This window comes from Battus philenor, unplaced genomic scaffold (genome assembly GCF_028537555.1).
Source record: "Battus philenor isolate CCGP_79_NKW_IND1 unplaced genomic scaffold, ilBatPhil1.0.hap1 SCAF_23, whole genome shotgun sequence".
Lineage (NCBI taxonomy): Eukaryota > Metazoa > Arthropoda > Insecta > Lepidoptera > Papilionidae > Battus > Battus philenor.
In genome coordinates, this window is record NW_027181686.1 from 2095419 (window position 1) to 2111760 (window position 16342).

The 16342-nt window shown below is 35.8% G+C and overlaps 1 protein-coding gene across 1 annotated transcript; it reads right to left on the reverse strand.

Moving 5' to 3' along the window:
• Positions 1-960: 960 nt before the first annotated feature.
• Positions 961-12903, reverse strand: LOC137924344 (coiled-coil domain-containing protein 63-like). The gene is made up of 10 exons (XM_068767739.1): positions 12829-12903; positions 11809-11931; positions 10780-10974; positions 9586-9725; positions 8566-8740; positions 6594-6773; positions 6031-6181; positions 2959-3130; positions 1364-1502; positions 961-1074 (listed from the first exon to the last, which is right to left on the reverse strand). Exons 1-10 carry the CDS (start codon positions 12898-12900, stop codon positions 961-963), a joined length of 1461 nt encoding a protein of 486 aa, XP_068623840.1. The 5' UTR covers positions 12901-12903.
• Between the last annotated feature and the right edge of the window lie 3439 nt (positions 12904-16342).

Genomic DNA, 16342 nt, shown 5'->3' on the forward strand with positions numbered 1-16342 from the left:
TAATATATTACGGAAACACTGTTTTTTTATTTAATTACAATATACATTAAACAGAAGAACAAAAAAACCAAATGCGTTTTATTATCCTTTATTACTGTCAGAAATTATTCTTTCTCTTTTTAGGAAACGAAGGTTCGAATTCACTTTCATCACTCGAAGTTATTTGCGCCGATTCGATGTTAGAAGCAGAAATATTTACGTTATGAGAGATGGTAATATAATCGGTTATTAACAATTGATTCAAATTTTTTGGGAAAACCGTGTAAAAGTGAAAACGTGTGAAATAAGTACCGTGTAAATCGGGGGATAGGTGTATATGGCATGAGATAGGTTAAGCCATCAATCCTTTTTTTTTGAGGCCTCCGCTATTTGGACCTCTCCTTCCACCCCTATTTTATTTAGAACAGGGTTATTTATTTATTAACAATTTTTTCACATTAATTTTTTATTTTCGTCCTCGTCTTCCATAGATCACAATATCTTTTTTTCTTCCTTCTATCATTCCATAATTCCATCTTCCTTTCTCAATCATTCCATTCCTTTCATCCCATCCTCAAACACTTCAGTTGTATTTTGTATTGCAGTATTACAGCTTCATTTAGTTTATTTATTTAAAATTGATGTACATGAGCCATCAATACTTCATCTTTCTCTTTCCTTCTTTGGTTCTGACCTCGTGCAGGTAGAGGCCGTATGGGTAGGTGGTCCACTAGATAATTTTATGATTATTAAAGTCCGGGAAAGTCTATGGATTCGGGCAATGCAAGACCGGCATTCGTGGCGACTTTGAGAAAAACCTATTCCTTGCACTGGGTATCTATAGAAGAATAACAAAGTGAACAGTGTATGTCTGCGAGTACAAGAAGGCACATATGAGGGCGTGTTTTTGAATGTGTGAACAGGGTCCACAAATGTGTGTGTCTATGCTAGCGTGAGGATTGTATATATGAGTGTATGTATCTATGCGTGTCCAAGGAGAGCCCGGGGCGGGCGGGGTGAGGGCGGAGGTGCTCGGCGGGCACGTCGAGCTGGTGGCGGGGTTCTCTCCTTGCCTTCCATGTGCCGCTGTAGTGCCTGAAACATTACCTCCATAGTAGCAGACACAGTGAATAAAGTGACGAGCAAACCCAGCTACTGCTTATGACGCCAACTTTGTAGGGGAGCCGATATAAAAATGTTTTTTTTTTTTAATTAGTTTTTGACACATAGCAATAAAAGACATCGAAGTCTAAACCACAGATTTAGGCTAATTTGAGAAGCTCTGATAACTTTTATATAAATACCATTTACACACAAGACGTTGAAGCCTATCCTCTAGAAGGTTTATATATACGTATTATATAAGTAAAGTAATAAAACTAACTTCATCAACTTTTATAAGGTTCACCATCTCCGCTATCTTCTTCTCTAAGCTCTTAATGTAAAGGCGAGCGTTAGTCGTGTTGATATCGAAGGACTTTCCCAGCAGTTTCAGTAGCGGCAGCGAATCACAGTCGGAGCTTCTGTAATTCAAAGTTAGAAATATATATCGTCAAAATGGGTCCAAGGGACCATTACGTCAGCGGATATACGCCACTACCTACAACCAGCGACTATCCGCTACCTTAATTATGTCTTTGGTGCATCTGATGAACGGTTTAACCATGCGGTGTTTCGTGGTCACCATTCGACAACCTTTAACACGTTCACTGCGGCTTGAGGCCGATTCAGCCTCATGGTAGACTTTGCACTGGTGCGGCGCGTAAAACTCGTGTTTTCTCTCTAGTGCGGCGGCTGTTTACACTCAACCGTATGAGATATGACAAAGACAACTATAGCTTTCTTTATGTCTGCGAAGCATTGACTCAATATTGTAAAAAAAATGATTGAAACATGAGGCAGAAAAGGCCTCAACCGCACTACTAAGAAGTTCAGCTTGAGGCTGATTCGACCTCAGCCGCACCAGCTGAAAGTTCTTCAAAATTGGGCCCGCAGTGAACGTGTTAAGTAAAACGTTTTCGCACCAAAATTAAGAAAATAGATGTATTGATCATTCAACTATAAATAATTTCAGCTAAAAGTACCAACAATAGGAATCCTTAGCCATGTACTGCAGTACAGCTTAAATCGTACCAACGCGTTGATTTTCAGTAACGACTCAGTTATTTGATATTTATATTTTTATGTCCGGTTTTTAGTGTTCGCAACTGTAATTAAAGATGGAATTTGAAATCAATATATAAATAGAAATAAAAACTGATTAAAATGTAAATACAAATATACAATTTTTGATAAATAACCGCAGTAGAAACAAGTGGCAACATTGAAATATTTAATAGTTAATACTGTGTACAGGTAGAGTGATTAAAATCAATTCTACCGATTACTTCAAGAAAATAATAAATCATTTTAAAGTAACCATAATTTATTTTCGCGTTAAATATATTATTCTCGATGCATAAACATAAGGTAACGAAAAATATAAACAACACAATCATATATTACCGACAGCTTCTTTAAAGATATGTCTTTGCTTCCAAATTTTAGAAATGAGAATAATTAAAAAATATAAACGTCAAAAAATTAAAAATAGAATATTTTTTTTTAAACCAATCCTAGAGCTTTTGCTGTAGTACATGTATTTCAATGATTTTGATTAAACTTCTGTGTTTATTTATGACTAGTTTTAACCGCGACTTCGCGTGAAATTTAACAGTAGGTCTGAGAATCGGCTACTACCTATTTTTCATACCCCTAAGTGATAAGGGTTGTTCACCCTTATTTTTTTTTTGACGAAATTTTTTTTTTTTTATGATACAACATACAACTCTAAATTTTCACCCCTCTACGATCAACCCTTATTTTTAAATTGAAAATTAAAAATTTTTTTTGCAAAACAACGTTTGCGGGATCAGCTAGTATCTATATATAAAAGGATTTGAATTCATCAGGATCAGGAGAAGATCACGGTTGACTTACTGTGCTAAATCTTGTACACGTTTTAGCAGAGTGCTGAGCGTGTCCTGGCTGCGGGTGCAGGCGGCCGCAGCGCTAACGCTCTGCTCCCGACGTTGCTCGAAAGCGCTGCGCAACGACTCTATGCTGTCCTGCTGCTTGTAGAGCTTCGCCTGGTGCTTCGCGCGCTCGTCGTCTGTGGATGTTTTGTTGCTTTAAATCAGTGATTCCCAAAGTGGTCTATATCGACCCCTAGGGGTCTATGGCAACCTGCAAGGGGTCTAGGTCAGCGAAAAAAAAATTTGGAGTTCATGAAATGAAAATGGGGGTCCACGATAGTGGATCTCAACTCATACACTGATAGTACCTATTTACTTACGTCATACTATCTTATAATATCAAAACATTTACTTTATTTATAAAAGTACCTATGAAGTATATATTGTATGTTATTTTATTTATAGTTTATTTAATGTTACATATATTTTACATAACAGATACAAAATTTTATTTTGAGTAGTTTTAATTTAAATTCAATTAATAAATGTATAAATTAATATTTGTTTTTACTTCAAGTTTTTAACATTATACTTCACTACGGTTAGAAATTTACAGGAAATCAATATCAGGTAAGTAGGGGGTCTACCCAATACGGAAAAACATGGCAAGGGGTCTACGACACAAAAAAGTTTGGGGAACTCTGCTCTAGAAGGTCTATAATATACGTATTATATAAGTTATAAAACTAACTTCATCAACTTTTTCATGTTCATTTTTCACGTTCACATGAGAACGCTCCTTATTACTAACTGCTACGGTCGCAATACTTCTTAGACTTTATATATTCCCAGCCTGTTAATGCTGCTAGCTCGGTTTTTACAGCTTCGTCGATACTGAGTTAACTGTAGGGTCCGTGAACTTAATAGAAATTATTCCTGGGCTTAATTAGACTCCAGATGCACCTTGACGTTCTACCTGAGTAGAGGCGAGTAGAGTCGATGTTGTGTTTGCAGCTTGGAACGGCAGCGTTGGCCACTCGGCGAACCAAGGAGGGATCCGGATCCTCACCTGGTTCGCCGCCGCTGTTCGTGGTTATGGTACAAGAGGCTGCCCCCTAAAACGGATATTGTGGTGTGGTGTGTAGCGTCATCTCCTATTGTGTAGAACGCGGTGTCCTGTGCGGAGTATCGCAGGCGCATTTGGGTCAAAATTGGTAATATTACACGTTTACAATTTTTTTCTGTATACATGTAATATACACTACATCATTACATCTAAAGTGGTACACATTGCTGGTGCAACCAACGGCTGTTGGGTCCGAAAGGCTACCTTACTAGATGGATCGACGATATAGTCAAGGTTGTGGATATCGCTGAATACGGGCAGAATGCGACGGGTCATGGTGGCGATCTTCGAGGGAGTCTTTTGCCTTAAAGTGGGCGTCTACTGGCTGTGATGATGATGATATCACCTGATTGGTATCTTATCGGCATCCGCATAACGAGTATAAGTCTTTTCTCGAACCGAACCTAGTTGTAAAGATTGCCATTGATTTTCACTGATCATGGTTTAAGTTTCAACTGGTCAACTCTGTATGTGTACTCTGTAATGTACTCTGTATATATCTTCGTCACCGTTTAAGAAAGGGTAGGTACCTGATATAAATGTTTACAAAAACACTGTTACAAAAGAAGAAGATATTTATTTAGACCATGGTTGCACAGACTTATTAAGACTAGGGGCCACACGGGCAAATCATGAACTGATGGCGGACCGGCCGCCAGAAGTATAGGAAATTAAATTGTTTTGGTTTTATTCTGGAATAGAATTCAATATTTTTCGAATGTAGGAGAGTATAATTTTTGCTGTCGGCGGGCCATCAGTATTCGACCGGCGGGCCGCTGTCTGTGCATCCATGATTTAGACCATGCAGTATTTAGGTTTTGTTTTATTTATGATATTGTGAAGTTAGGAGCGAAAGATATAACAGTGTAATCTCTATAACCTGCAGAAGATTTTAGGTCTACCAGAGCTGATATCAGCTGATTTTTAAAGGGCTTACAAAGCACCGTTGGTAGAATTGTTTAAATTATAATCTGGTAGACAGATGAGTCTAGACATTGCAAGGAGGCCTCTTTAATTTTGCGACGTGGGTCACAAATTCTCCATATTACACAATGAACGCTATACCCAGACAGTAAGTCTATTGAATGAAAAGAAGTTTTTCTTGTTTTATGACATCGTTAATGCGCGTGTAACACGGCTGAAAATCTGTACTGAAATGACAGGACTTGGAAAATAGATGACGGGATAAGTGGAAGATGATGAAGGATCTGTGGGATTCTTCCTAGGGCCGGTAGGTTTTGGAGTTAATGACCAAAAGAAGTTCAAAGAGAAGAATAGATTTTTTTAAGCGTAAAATGCGTTATACAAACGAAAATGCGAAGGAAGGAAGGAGAATGTGGAATAATAATAATAGATAAGAAAACCTTATTTACTCAAATCCGTAACATCCCTCCAAATATGACCGCGAAGAATGAGAGGTCCCCCCTCAAAAAACAAATTAAAGAAAAATAGTGCTATTGAGGAATCTTAAATAAATATTTAAGTACAGTAATACCCCGCTTTACGCGATCCCGTTATACGCGGTTTCACTATAACGCGAATTGCAAATTTCGCCCTCAAATGCCTCGAATTACGCGAAAGAGTGAGTATAAATATAATGTAGTCATCAACTTCTCTATGGTGTCTTGACCATCTGTCAAACAATTAAAAACAGTGTTGGGTGTTATGAACGTATTTTACAAGAACGTAAACAAAACGTTACCCAAAAGACAATAGATGTATTTTTCCGTAAAAAATAAGAGTATGTATTGCATAAAGTGTTCCTAGAATTAAGGTGATTAATTAAAATGATTTGTATTTTTTTTGTAATAATTTTTGACTATATTTAATCATAAACCTCGTTATACGCGAATTTCAGTTAACGCGATTTTTTTTGGAACGTATCCCTCGCGTAAAGCGGGGTGTTACTGTAAATAAATTATATTTGGATTTATGTTAACAAATGTTAGTTGGCGACGAGGATATACTAACCGATAGCAGTACGTAAAGAAGTAACACTGTCAGCCAGACTCTTTAGTTCTGCGTGGAGTTCATTCACGTAGTTGAAGAGTGCGTAGTTCTCTTCTTCACGCCTGGTGAACTCCTGTGTCAGCCGTTCCAACTCTTTCTCCCCGGTGTACTCCTACGGGCGAAGAAAGCATTTTACTATTTAATTCTCCTGATCTTTTTTTAAATATAATAAACTACTTTTTATGCTGCTGTGCAGGCTGTTTATTTTTTTTAAATTCTTAAATGAATGTCAAAGTTCCCGCCAAAAAGTTTTTTTTTTTAAATGTAATTTACCTTGACATTTTTTTTCGTTTACCAAAAAAAGGCACTAAATTTTTCAGTTAACGCTATGAATGTGAATATATTACTTCCATTAATATCACTAAATTTGAAGTAAATTGTAAAATTTTAATTTGTAATTACGTTGATTGTTAAATTAATATTATGGCAACTCAAAAATTAATGTCAAATTTCCCGCCAAAAACATAGTGACATATGATTCTCGAAGCAAAAAAAAACGAGATGGCATTTAACTTGCCTCTCACCTTTATGGCATCCAGAACGTTGACATAGTTATTGTATGTACGTATCTCCTGCTCTTGTTGCTCCAGCCTTCTGGCTTCGGCCTTGGCGTCAGCAGCTGTTAGTCGTACGGTTCCCTTCGTTCGAAGGAACTCCTCAAGTTTCATGCTGTGGTCCAACTGTCTCTGTAGCTCTCTCACCTCCTGTAAATTATTTTGTTAGGCAGATACAAATTTGGTTAATTTGTACGAACGCGCCTGTTCAGGTACACACGCTGATCTTAAATATCTAATAGATTCAGGCGTTACTTTGCGGAAGTCCATCCTTAGTAAGAAAATGACTAATATATAGCTACTTCCGCTATGTAGCAGTAGTCGTGCAATAAAGTGCACCGCCCGCCAGCCCGCTGATAAATGCGCGTGCGGCAAACAATGCGAATTACACAACTACCACCGCTAATTCACTCAACATGTGTTTCACCCCTCCACGGGGTATCCTCAAGAGTAATGTTACACCGATTAGTGCCAAACACAGAGTGCTTAGATACATATTGTTTGGACGTGGATGAACGCTGAAGTAGCTCATCCTAGACCTCTTTGCGGTATAATTGGCTCTGTTGGAACTGGCGTCGGGTCATGCATTACAGGTATTGTCAATCCTCGATCACTCTAGACAAAAAGCGTTAGTAAAGTTTCTTCCACCACTTCTCCCAACGTTAACGCTTTCCGAAGCTTGATAATAGCAACCAAGATGTTGAGGTTCTGTTCTCTAGAGCGCCTATTGAATCGTAATGATAAACGGGTGTGTTACTGAGGAATGTCAGCCCAAGTCGCCTACATTCATAGATTCTCAATAAGACAGGCTGGAAACGATCTTCATAGAGCATCATTGCTTCAGTATCTTTTGAAGGGGTTAACCAAGGTTATTCGTCGACGAGGCAGACGATGGTTCGACGTGGTCTCGAACCATCGTGATAGTACCACGAGGGTTTCGGGGGTAGCGTATACACGCATACCCACGCCCACTGGGGGGGGGGGGGTTTGGTGGGTAGAAATCCCACATACCCCTGTCCTCCCCCCCCAAAGGCAGGGCATCTTAAATACCGGAAGATTTCCCCCACCGAAACCAAAAAAAAGTTATTCGTCGTCATAGTTTTAGCACACAGACGTTCACTGCAAGGTATATGCCTACCCCAAAAGATATCTATGGGAGGAGGCGATTTGGCGATTGCAGTGTGGTATTATGGTACACAGAAGATGTTGCTGCCTGTCTTCTTGCAACTTGTTTATGATCAGTAGCAATTCTATATAATTCTGTGTATCGAATCTCTGACCTACGATCTCAAGTCTCAGTTGTCTACCGCTGCGTAACCACTGTTCAGAAAGGGTGTACAATTTCATCCTTTGAAACCTTTTTACTCACAATTTAATATAGCACCATGTACACAAATATTAATTTTATGTATAGATATACTTATAGATGGGAAATGCCTTATTTATTTCCGATCAACCTGTATCCCGATAATTGAACCAGTGCTCAAATATCTATGCTATTTATTACAATCTTATTTAAATAAGGATGTATTTTAATTAAAAAAGAAGCAGAGGTAGACTAAGAAGAGATGCGAGGTTGAGATTAGAAAAATGTGTCCAACATTGACGGTCGCAGCAAAAGATAGAACTGAATAGAAAGCTATAGAGGAAGGCTTTTGTCGGAAGACAGGCTTTTTACGAAGACGCTTATGTTAATACGTTATAAATTAAAAAAAGCTTATTTAATTTATTTATTTTCATTTAGGTAGTTTTTTTTTCATTTAGTTTCTTTTTATATTTTTTTTATATGACGTATGTTGTGATTGACTGTTATTCAAATTGCGTTTAGTCCTTCAACAAAAAAATATTAAAATTTCCTTGAAATTTGCAATATATTTAAAAATTTACACGTTGTTGATCGTATATAATCTTTGGTTGGTATTGAATCATGTGGTAGACTCACCAGACAATGCTTTCTATAGTCCATGGCAGCCTTCTCCCTGAGGGCATCCAGCTTAGCGCACCACTCCTCGCGCTGCTCGTACGTGCTGATCGTCTGCTCCACCAGCTCCAGGATTTGGGCCTTGCCTTCCATTAGACGCTTGATCTGATTTCTCCAGGTCACGTTGAAGAATTGCCTGTAACATATCTAGATGCTTAGACATTTAGAGATTTGTAGAAGGAGAAACATCTAAAAAATATTATAAAAAATAAAATCTATTATGTATTTAACCTATACAAAATGTTTTTGGATGATGTTTTTTCTATAGAAATTATTATTTATTCTAAATTATTAACACCTCATCATGATACGACATTGGCACATATATCACGATAAAATCTATGTTTGACGAAATTTTCTTTAAAATTATTTCAACTCTGTAACTTATTAAAAATAAATTAAAATCCATGTATAATTCTTAAAAATTCTTTATTCCAAAATCTACCAATTCATACCGTTCCGTATGGAACAGTCAGGGGTATTACTTCACAAGTCTTTGATTCCTTTTAATGTAGAGAGCATCTCTCTAAAAGCCATCTATACCTAAATGATTTTGCTTACTTTAATGTAGAGTTCCCCAAACTTTTTTGTGTCGTAGACCCCTTGCCATGTTTTTTCGTGTTGCGTAGACCCCCTACTTACCTGATATTGATTTCCTGTAAATTTCTAACTGTAGTGAAGTTTAGTGTTAAAAACTTAAAGTAAAAACACATGTTAATTTATACATTTATTAATTAAATTTAAATTAAAACTACTCAAAACAAAATTTTGTATCTGTTATGTAAAATATGCGTAACATTAAATGTACATATAATAATAAATATATAAATAAAATAACATAAGCAATAAGTCAAAATTTTAGTGTGAAGGATGAACCTGATGCTTCTTTGGGAATCACTGCTTTAATGTATGATATATATAAATATGTAACAAAATATATAAAAGTTGAGAAGCTCTGGATAAGGTTTTCAAAGTTCTTACCGATCCCGCAAGAGGCAGTCAATCTCTAGCCTCAGTTTATAGTTGCCGCAGTTGACCGTGTTGAATTTCTTCATCGCGGTGTCCAGGCGATTCTCCAGCTGGACTGCCATGTTCTGATTTGTGAGGTTGTATGCATACTCCTACGAATACTCAACAATGTAATCACTCAAAAACGTATATACAGGATGAATGTTTAGCTCATGTGCTGTTAATTAATATATGGTATACCTTGTACAAAAATCAATGGTTTCAGATACAATAATTAACTTAAAAGCGATGAAATTCAGATTACTAAATATTAAAATTAATCATGGTTTATTATATCACTGCAAACTTAGACTGTATTCTAATAGAAGATATAAATTAACATATTTTAGAGTGATCAAAAATACAGTGCGATTGGAAATAGGTGCATAAACTTTGAAGATTTTTGCTCAAAATGCTCTAAACATTTATTATTTATATATTAACCACCATCATGAATATATGTATAGTGTACCAAAAATGACGGCTAGCTCCTTACCTACTTTGTACAGGGCCGTTACTACAATCCTAGTCTCTTTAGTGCACCACTCCATTTTCGAAACAAATAATTTCTTAACAAAAATATACAATAATGGCGGTAAAGAAGTGTATTTTTTTAACGTAGAAGCTAACGTTGGAAATTCAAACTACATATTTTTTAAAATGTTTATATATATATGTATACATATTATATATGTTTATATATATTAATGTATATATATATGTATACACACACTTTTATTATATATATATACATATATATAAATATATGTATATATATATAATAAATAATACTACTTAATAATACTTAATTTTTCGCGGAGAAGATTTATATTATCCTCATTGTTGTTAATCACCACCAGATGGCAATGTGACCACCACAAGATACACTTTATGTGATAACAATGCAAAATGGGAAATAAATTTATTGCGAAGCCGTGTCCAACACAAGCTATGCCGACAAATCAGAACTTTCATCCTTTTAAAGATTTTACACCTACAACCAATCATCCTGTATATATTGGTTGCTTTCATGGGAAGATTGAATTTTATGATTATTTTTATTGGCTTCATAGAACAATTGTAACCTCTTCTGCAACTTTCACTATCCTTAAAATGGGGGGATATGTGAGCAATGTGTTGTTATTAAAAGTATTAAGATCTACTCACCTTGTCGTAACTTGATCCCTTAGACTTGAGCGTTTTGATTTCCTTCTGCACTTGCTTCACAAGGAAGTTCAGCTCGTTGATCGTGTCACGGTGTTCCCGCACTTCAGCAGAACATTTCTCGTGTTCCTTCAGTAGCGCGATAAGTTTCTCTCTTGTTCTAGCGTTTTCTAGAATGTTCGATGTGCTTCTCGTTAACTGAAATATCGGTGTTGATTACGTAGATATCTCCGGAATGTCATGTTGTATATTGCTGTAGTTTTAAAGTTCTGGAGTGACGATCACAGACCACAGACAGAGTAGGATATCTTACCATAAGGTGAAAAGACGACCTTGATATGGCCATTGGAAGATGGTGGGTGAAGGCCACTTACAAATGGTGCTGTTGGGAATCTGGAGGGATTATGTCCAGCTGTGGACGTTCTTCTACTGAAATGGTGATGATGATTCAAGAATTCAATATATTTTGTATACTCTATAAACATTTAATTATTATTATAATTAAATTGGATCGTTAATAATATAAACAATTCGGGATTGGGTAAAGCAGTAAAGGAACTGTTTCTTTTACCTGGAAGATGTAAAATTAAAAGTAACTTAATTTTTTGGTTTGAGGGAAAATTGTCTGAACGTTCAAGATACTTTTCGGGATGTGACTCCTCCACGTTTAACTGATTAGTGTTTTTATTATTTATTTTATTAGTGTAGTCAAATTATCCTATCTGAAACGAAACACTGTTGTGTGAAGTAAATCAAATGGTTGTCCCATACGGAACGTTTATATCTGAAGCTTTCCGATAGTAGTTTGATAAATCAAATGGCATGAATTTTGTCGTGTGTGTATGTTTGTAGCGTGGTGTTCTGTTGTGATGGTGTTCTTGGATTCGATCACAAAGCTTGCCATCAGCTCGTGAATATTGTACAGCCATGCATTACACATACCGGTGTTTCATTTCAGTCAGGATAGAGAACCACACACCTAGAGTGGTGTAACTTCTCTTTTCTCTTTCTATAAGCTCTACTCGTAAGGACCTTAAGTTCCATCATGATCTTTTCCAGCTCGGCGCTGAGGGTCCTGATGATGTTTCTCTGCATCCTCAAGGTAGGCTGCGCGCTGCTGGTCACCGTCGCACGGTCGATCTCCATAACACGGAACTAAATTGCATATTGCTTATGTTATAATTATTATCGTTTAAGCTAGGGACATCTGCAGATCTTAAGTTTAACGTCTCACTCTTTTAAATACACTTAATTAAGCAAAAGAAAGAGACAGATGTGGTATAAACCATCAACAATTGCAAAGAAATGTAAAGATGCATTTACACGTGTCTACTACTACATTTTAAATTGTAAGTAAAGCAATCTATTTGTCGGTATTAATTTGTTTAGTGTGATTTAGTTTAATTTTGGAGAAACTCACCAAGTTCTAAGATTAAACAAGAATCAATGCAAGAATATGTGAAATCGAAGGATAAACGGAAACATAGTAAGAGTAAGAGAATGCACTTTGAAAATAACACGATTTTTGCTTGGTCGGACTTTTGATTGGTCGGACCAAAGCCGCTTGATTCTTGATACAAAACCTGCACTTCTCGATGATCAGGATAAGAACAGGTCATCATCATCATCATTTCAGCCGTAAGTCCGTTGCTGAACATCGACCACCCCAATAGATTTCAAATAAGACCGACTGGAAGCAGCCTTTTCACCTATTGGGTAGACGTCTTACGTTGCGCTTGTCGGTGCATCTGTTCTGCATGCTATATGACTTGGCCACTGCTACTTCAAGTTGCCAATCCGCTGGCATTATCGATTACTTTTGTTCGTCTATAGACCTTCTCATTCCTGATTCAATCTCGTGGAGAAATCCTGAGTATAGCCTTTCTCTGAACGGAACTCTGAACGGTTGTGAGCTTAATTTTGAGGAACATGACGATCAGCACAAAGAAGAGGAAGACAATTCATGTCGAGGAATCATGATCCTCAGCAAAGAGGTGAACGTCAACAATACATGGTCGAAGATGTGAGAAGAATTAAATAAATATAACTTACCTGTCTTTGTAGCTTTGACAGCTCGTCTTCTGCTATTTTCTCCATCTCCATATCATCGTTGGGGCCCGACATCTTATTGAGTTTTCTTTATAAAGATGAGTCTACATTCACAAAAAAATTTACGGTTATTTAACATTTAAATCATTGTCCTAATATTAGTTATAAATATATTGTAGTCATAAAATATATTTGCTAATACAGATTAAATATGTTTCATATATCAAGAGGAAATTAGGTTAAAAGTTAGTTTTATATATAACTAGCTTCGCCCTGCGACTTCGTCCGCGTGGAATTTAACAAATAAAAAATTAGTTTATACACTTTTTCTCGTTTTTATTTTAATTATTTGAGACGGACATGAATTTCATAATTTATATATATTCTTATGACACCCACAACTCGAGACGTCATCATTCGTTCGCTGTTTTCGTTTCAATTCGAAACTGCATGAACTGTCACAACAATATATGAAATTTATTCGAAGTACAGTGGCGCCATCTGTCGAAAATTAATCATACCAACTCAGAAACCTTTTTGGGGGGGTCATGCACAACAACTTTGCTGAAGACTATTACATAATCAAATGAATAGATTAAAATTCCATAAGGGACATACAGACAAACATTCATTTTTATACGTCAATTCACAGATGTTAGCAATGCTCGATATCTCTATTTTAGTTATTTACACAACGCGTCTGTTTTATAATGTATTGGTGATATCGATACAATTTTTATACTATATTAGTTAGTTCCTGCAATATATAGCATTAGAACTACGAGACTCCCTTAGTGTAAAAAAAAAGACTGAGCAAGCGGTAAATTTATGTCATTTCTTCTTTTCAGCTGATGAACGCCCACAGCTGGACATAGGCCTCTCCCAAAAATCGCCACTATGACAGGTCTTGCGTTACATCCAGGAGCCTCATGCAACCTTATGACATCGGTCTATCTAGAGGAGGGCCTATCCACGCGGCGTCTACCGGCTTGTGGTCACCACTCAAAAACTTTTCTGTCATTTTTAATTCGATCTATCACTTCATCATCACCTGTGGTTTTTTAAACTTATCCTATTTATCCTTACGCAGTATCCTTATTTAAATTGACTACAAAATAAGAAAACACAAAAGTTATACCTTCATATTTAGTTGTATAATATTGATTTAAATTCTTACTAAAAACACTAGTATTTTTTCTTACCTGTAGACAATCAATATACCTTTAGGTAATATTACAGAGAACGTTACGTCTGACAATAAATCGATGACAACTCCAGATATTGTAACAAACAATTTAAAATAGTAAAATCTACCATATTCCAACGTTAGTTCTCGTTTAATAAATAGATTGTTTCGTCGTTCGTTTGATCGATAGTTTCCAAGCAACCTTATGACGGATAAGGTTATATTATAAAGTTAAGAAGACTAGTATTATTTTTATAGGATAATATTTGAATTGGTAAGTTGGACTGGCTGTTACTAGGCCACAAAGTGCGAAAAATAGATCGTCGTTGAGGCCATAAGTTTCTAAAGTAGAGATCACGGATCGGCAACCGCACTAAATGTGTTAAGACGACTAAGTTATGTTCCTAGAAGGCACGAAGAGGGAGGTCTATATCCAGTGTCCAATAGTAGACATCTTACATCCGAAATGATGATAATGATTTGATTATTTACGCTTTATCACCTATAGACGCTCACTATAAGAAGATATATAGCATAATTGCCAGGCTTGCCAGGCGAGTTGGCGATCGATAATTAATTTATTATTTATTGACTGTACACGGCTATACCTTACTACTCAGAAGCTTTGTATAAAAACTATCAGATATACAGATAAACCGTCGTCATTTTAGACCAAAGACGCTCATTAGAAGAGGTTTTATGGCTCGCAGAGGGCGCTGCTGTTCATCCTCTAGAAACTTATTTATGACCAGTGTCAATTGTATATAATTAAAGCACAAAGTGTGAATTAATTAAGATTGTATCCTGCGAGTCGTAAGTCTCAGTATACTAAACCTGAACTGTCTCTGGGTTGGAGTGATAAAGTGAGACGAAATGCTGAAACAATCTATCTGCTTGATATTATAGAGTAGTTCCATAATTTGGTAATCGATAGCTGAATGTGTATGTACCGTGATATTAATAGGTTCAATGAAACATCATCTGTTTGTGACAGTAAAATACCTAATCCTACGAAAAAGGGAATTAAAGCAGTGAAGGAAAAAATCGAAAAATTTATGTCCGAAAGGAAAATATTTTATCTTTGGTACATTACGACAGATAAAATATTTTCTATATCAATATATAGCATCTTAAATGATGTCGTGTATTCTAAGAGACACATTACGTATTTTTTAAGAAAATACAAAAACTTATCGCATAAGATTTGAAAAATGATTTACTCAATGACTGTGTAGTTATTTTGGTCATAAATATGAAATTTGAAAACTGAGTAAAACATAAAAATATCAAAATTTATCAAAATCATTGTGGTATAAATATTAACTATTACAATTCATATAAGTTTTTTAAAATTATTATGATGTGAGGGAAATCAATGTATAATTCACAAATGTTTGCCTTCAAATAAAACCAAGGCCTCCTTGCATTTTTTGCACCACTTTTAATTTTAATTCGGAGTTTTATTGGATCGCTATGAGATCATTTCCTAGTCAACAATAATAAAAATAAATGTTTCGACATTTTTGGACTGTCTGCCACTCTCCAGTGTTACCTTGATGGAATGTAGCTGTCTCTTTCTGGCGCACAGATTCACCTATTACCTGTTATTGCTATTTCACTTAACCACACGTGTAGTCTGCGTCAAAGATTAAATATACCACATACATATAGTACTTTCGAATATAAGCAATAACTTTTAATTTATTTAATTTAAAACACGATAAACTTACTACAATTAAAATCTTATTAACTCTTAACTATTTGACTGATAGCCGAAGACAGGTTTTACTTATTCAAACAAGTGCTGCTTCGCTAATGAGATTATTTATAATTTGCTTTAAAAGCTATAAGCAATAAAGACAAATGACTTTAAAAACAGAAAGATGAAAGGACAATAATTATTTATAGTGCTTAATTGGACAAATAGGCTTCGTCGGAATCGAGGGCGGCTAAAATGATCAGGGGGAGTCTAGTACACTCCTCGGAGGTTACGTATAAGCTATTTAAGAGTTCAGCAGCGTAGTGGACTACCACCTCTGGGCACACGACTTTTAAAGTTAGTATCTTTTGTTCCAAGTTACCGTTCTTTCTATGTGGCCGAAAATCTTTAGTACTCGCATAGGCGGAAAGCAACGGTTTTACAATTTACATTATGCTTAAAAATATTTTTAATTGTTAATCATGAATCGTAAAAATTGATAGTTGAATACATTTTCATAATATATTTAAATACGTTAATTGTTTATAATTCTAGTAAGCTATTTTATTTATTCGTATATTAAACATCGTTCTGTTTTTGCCTATAACACATAATCAGATTTCTGTTACGTT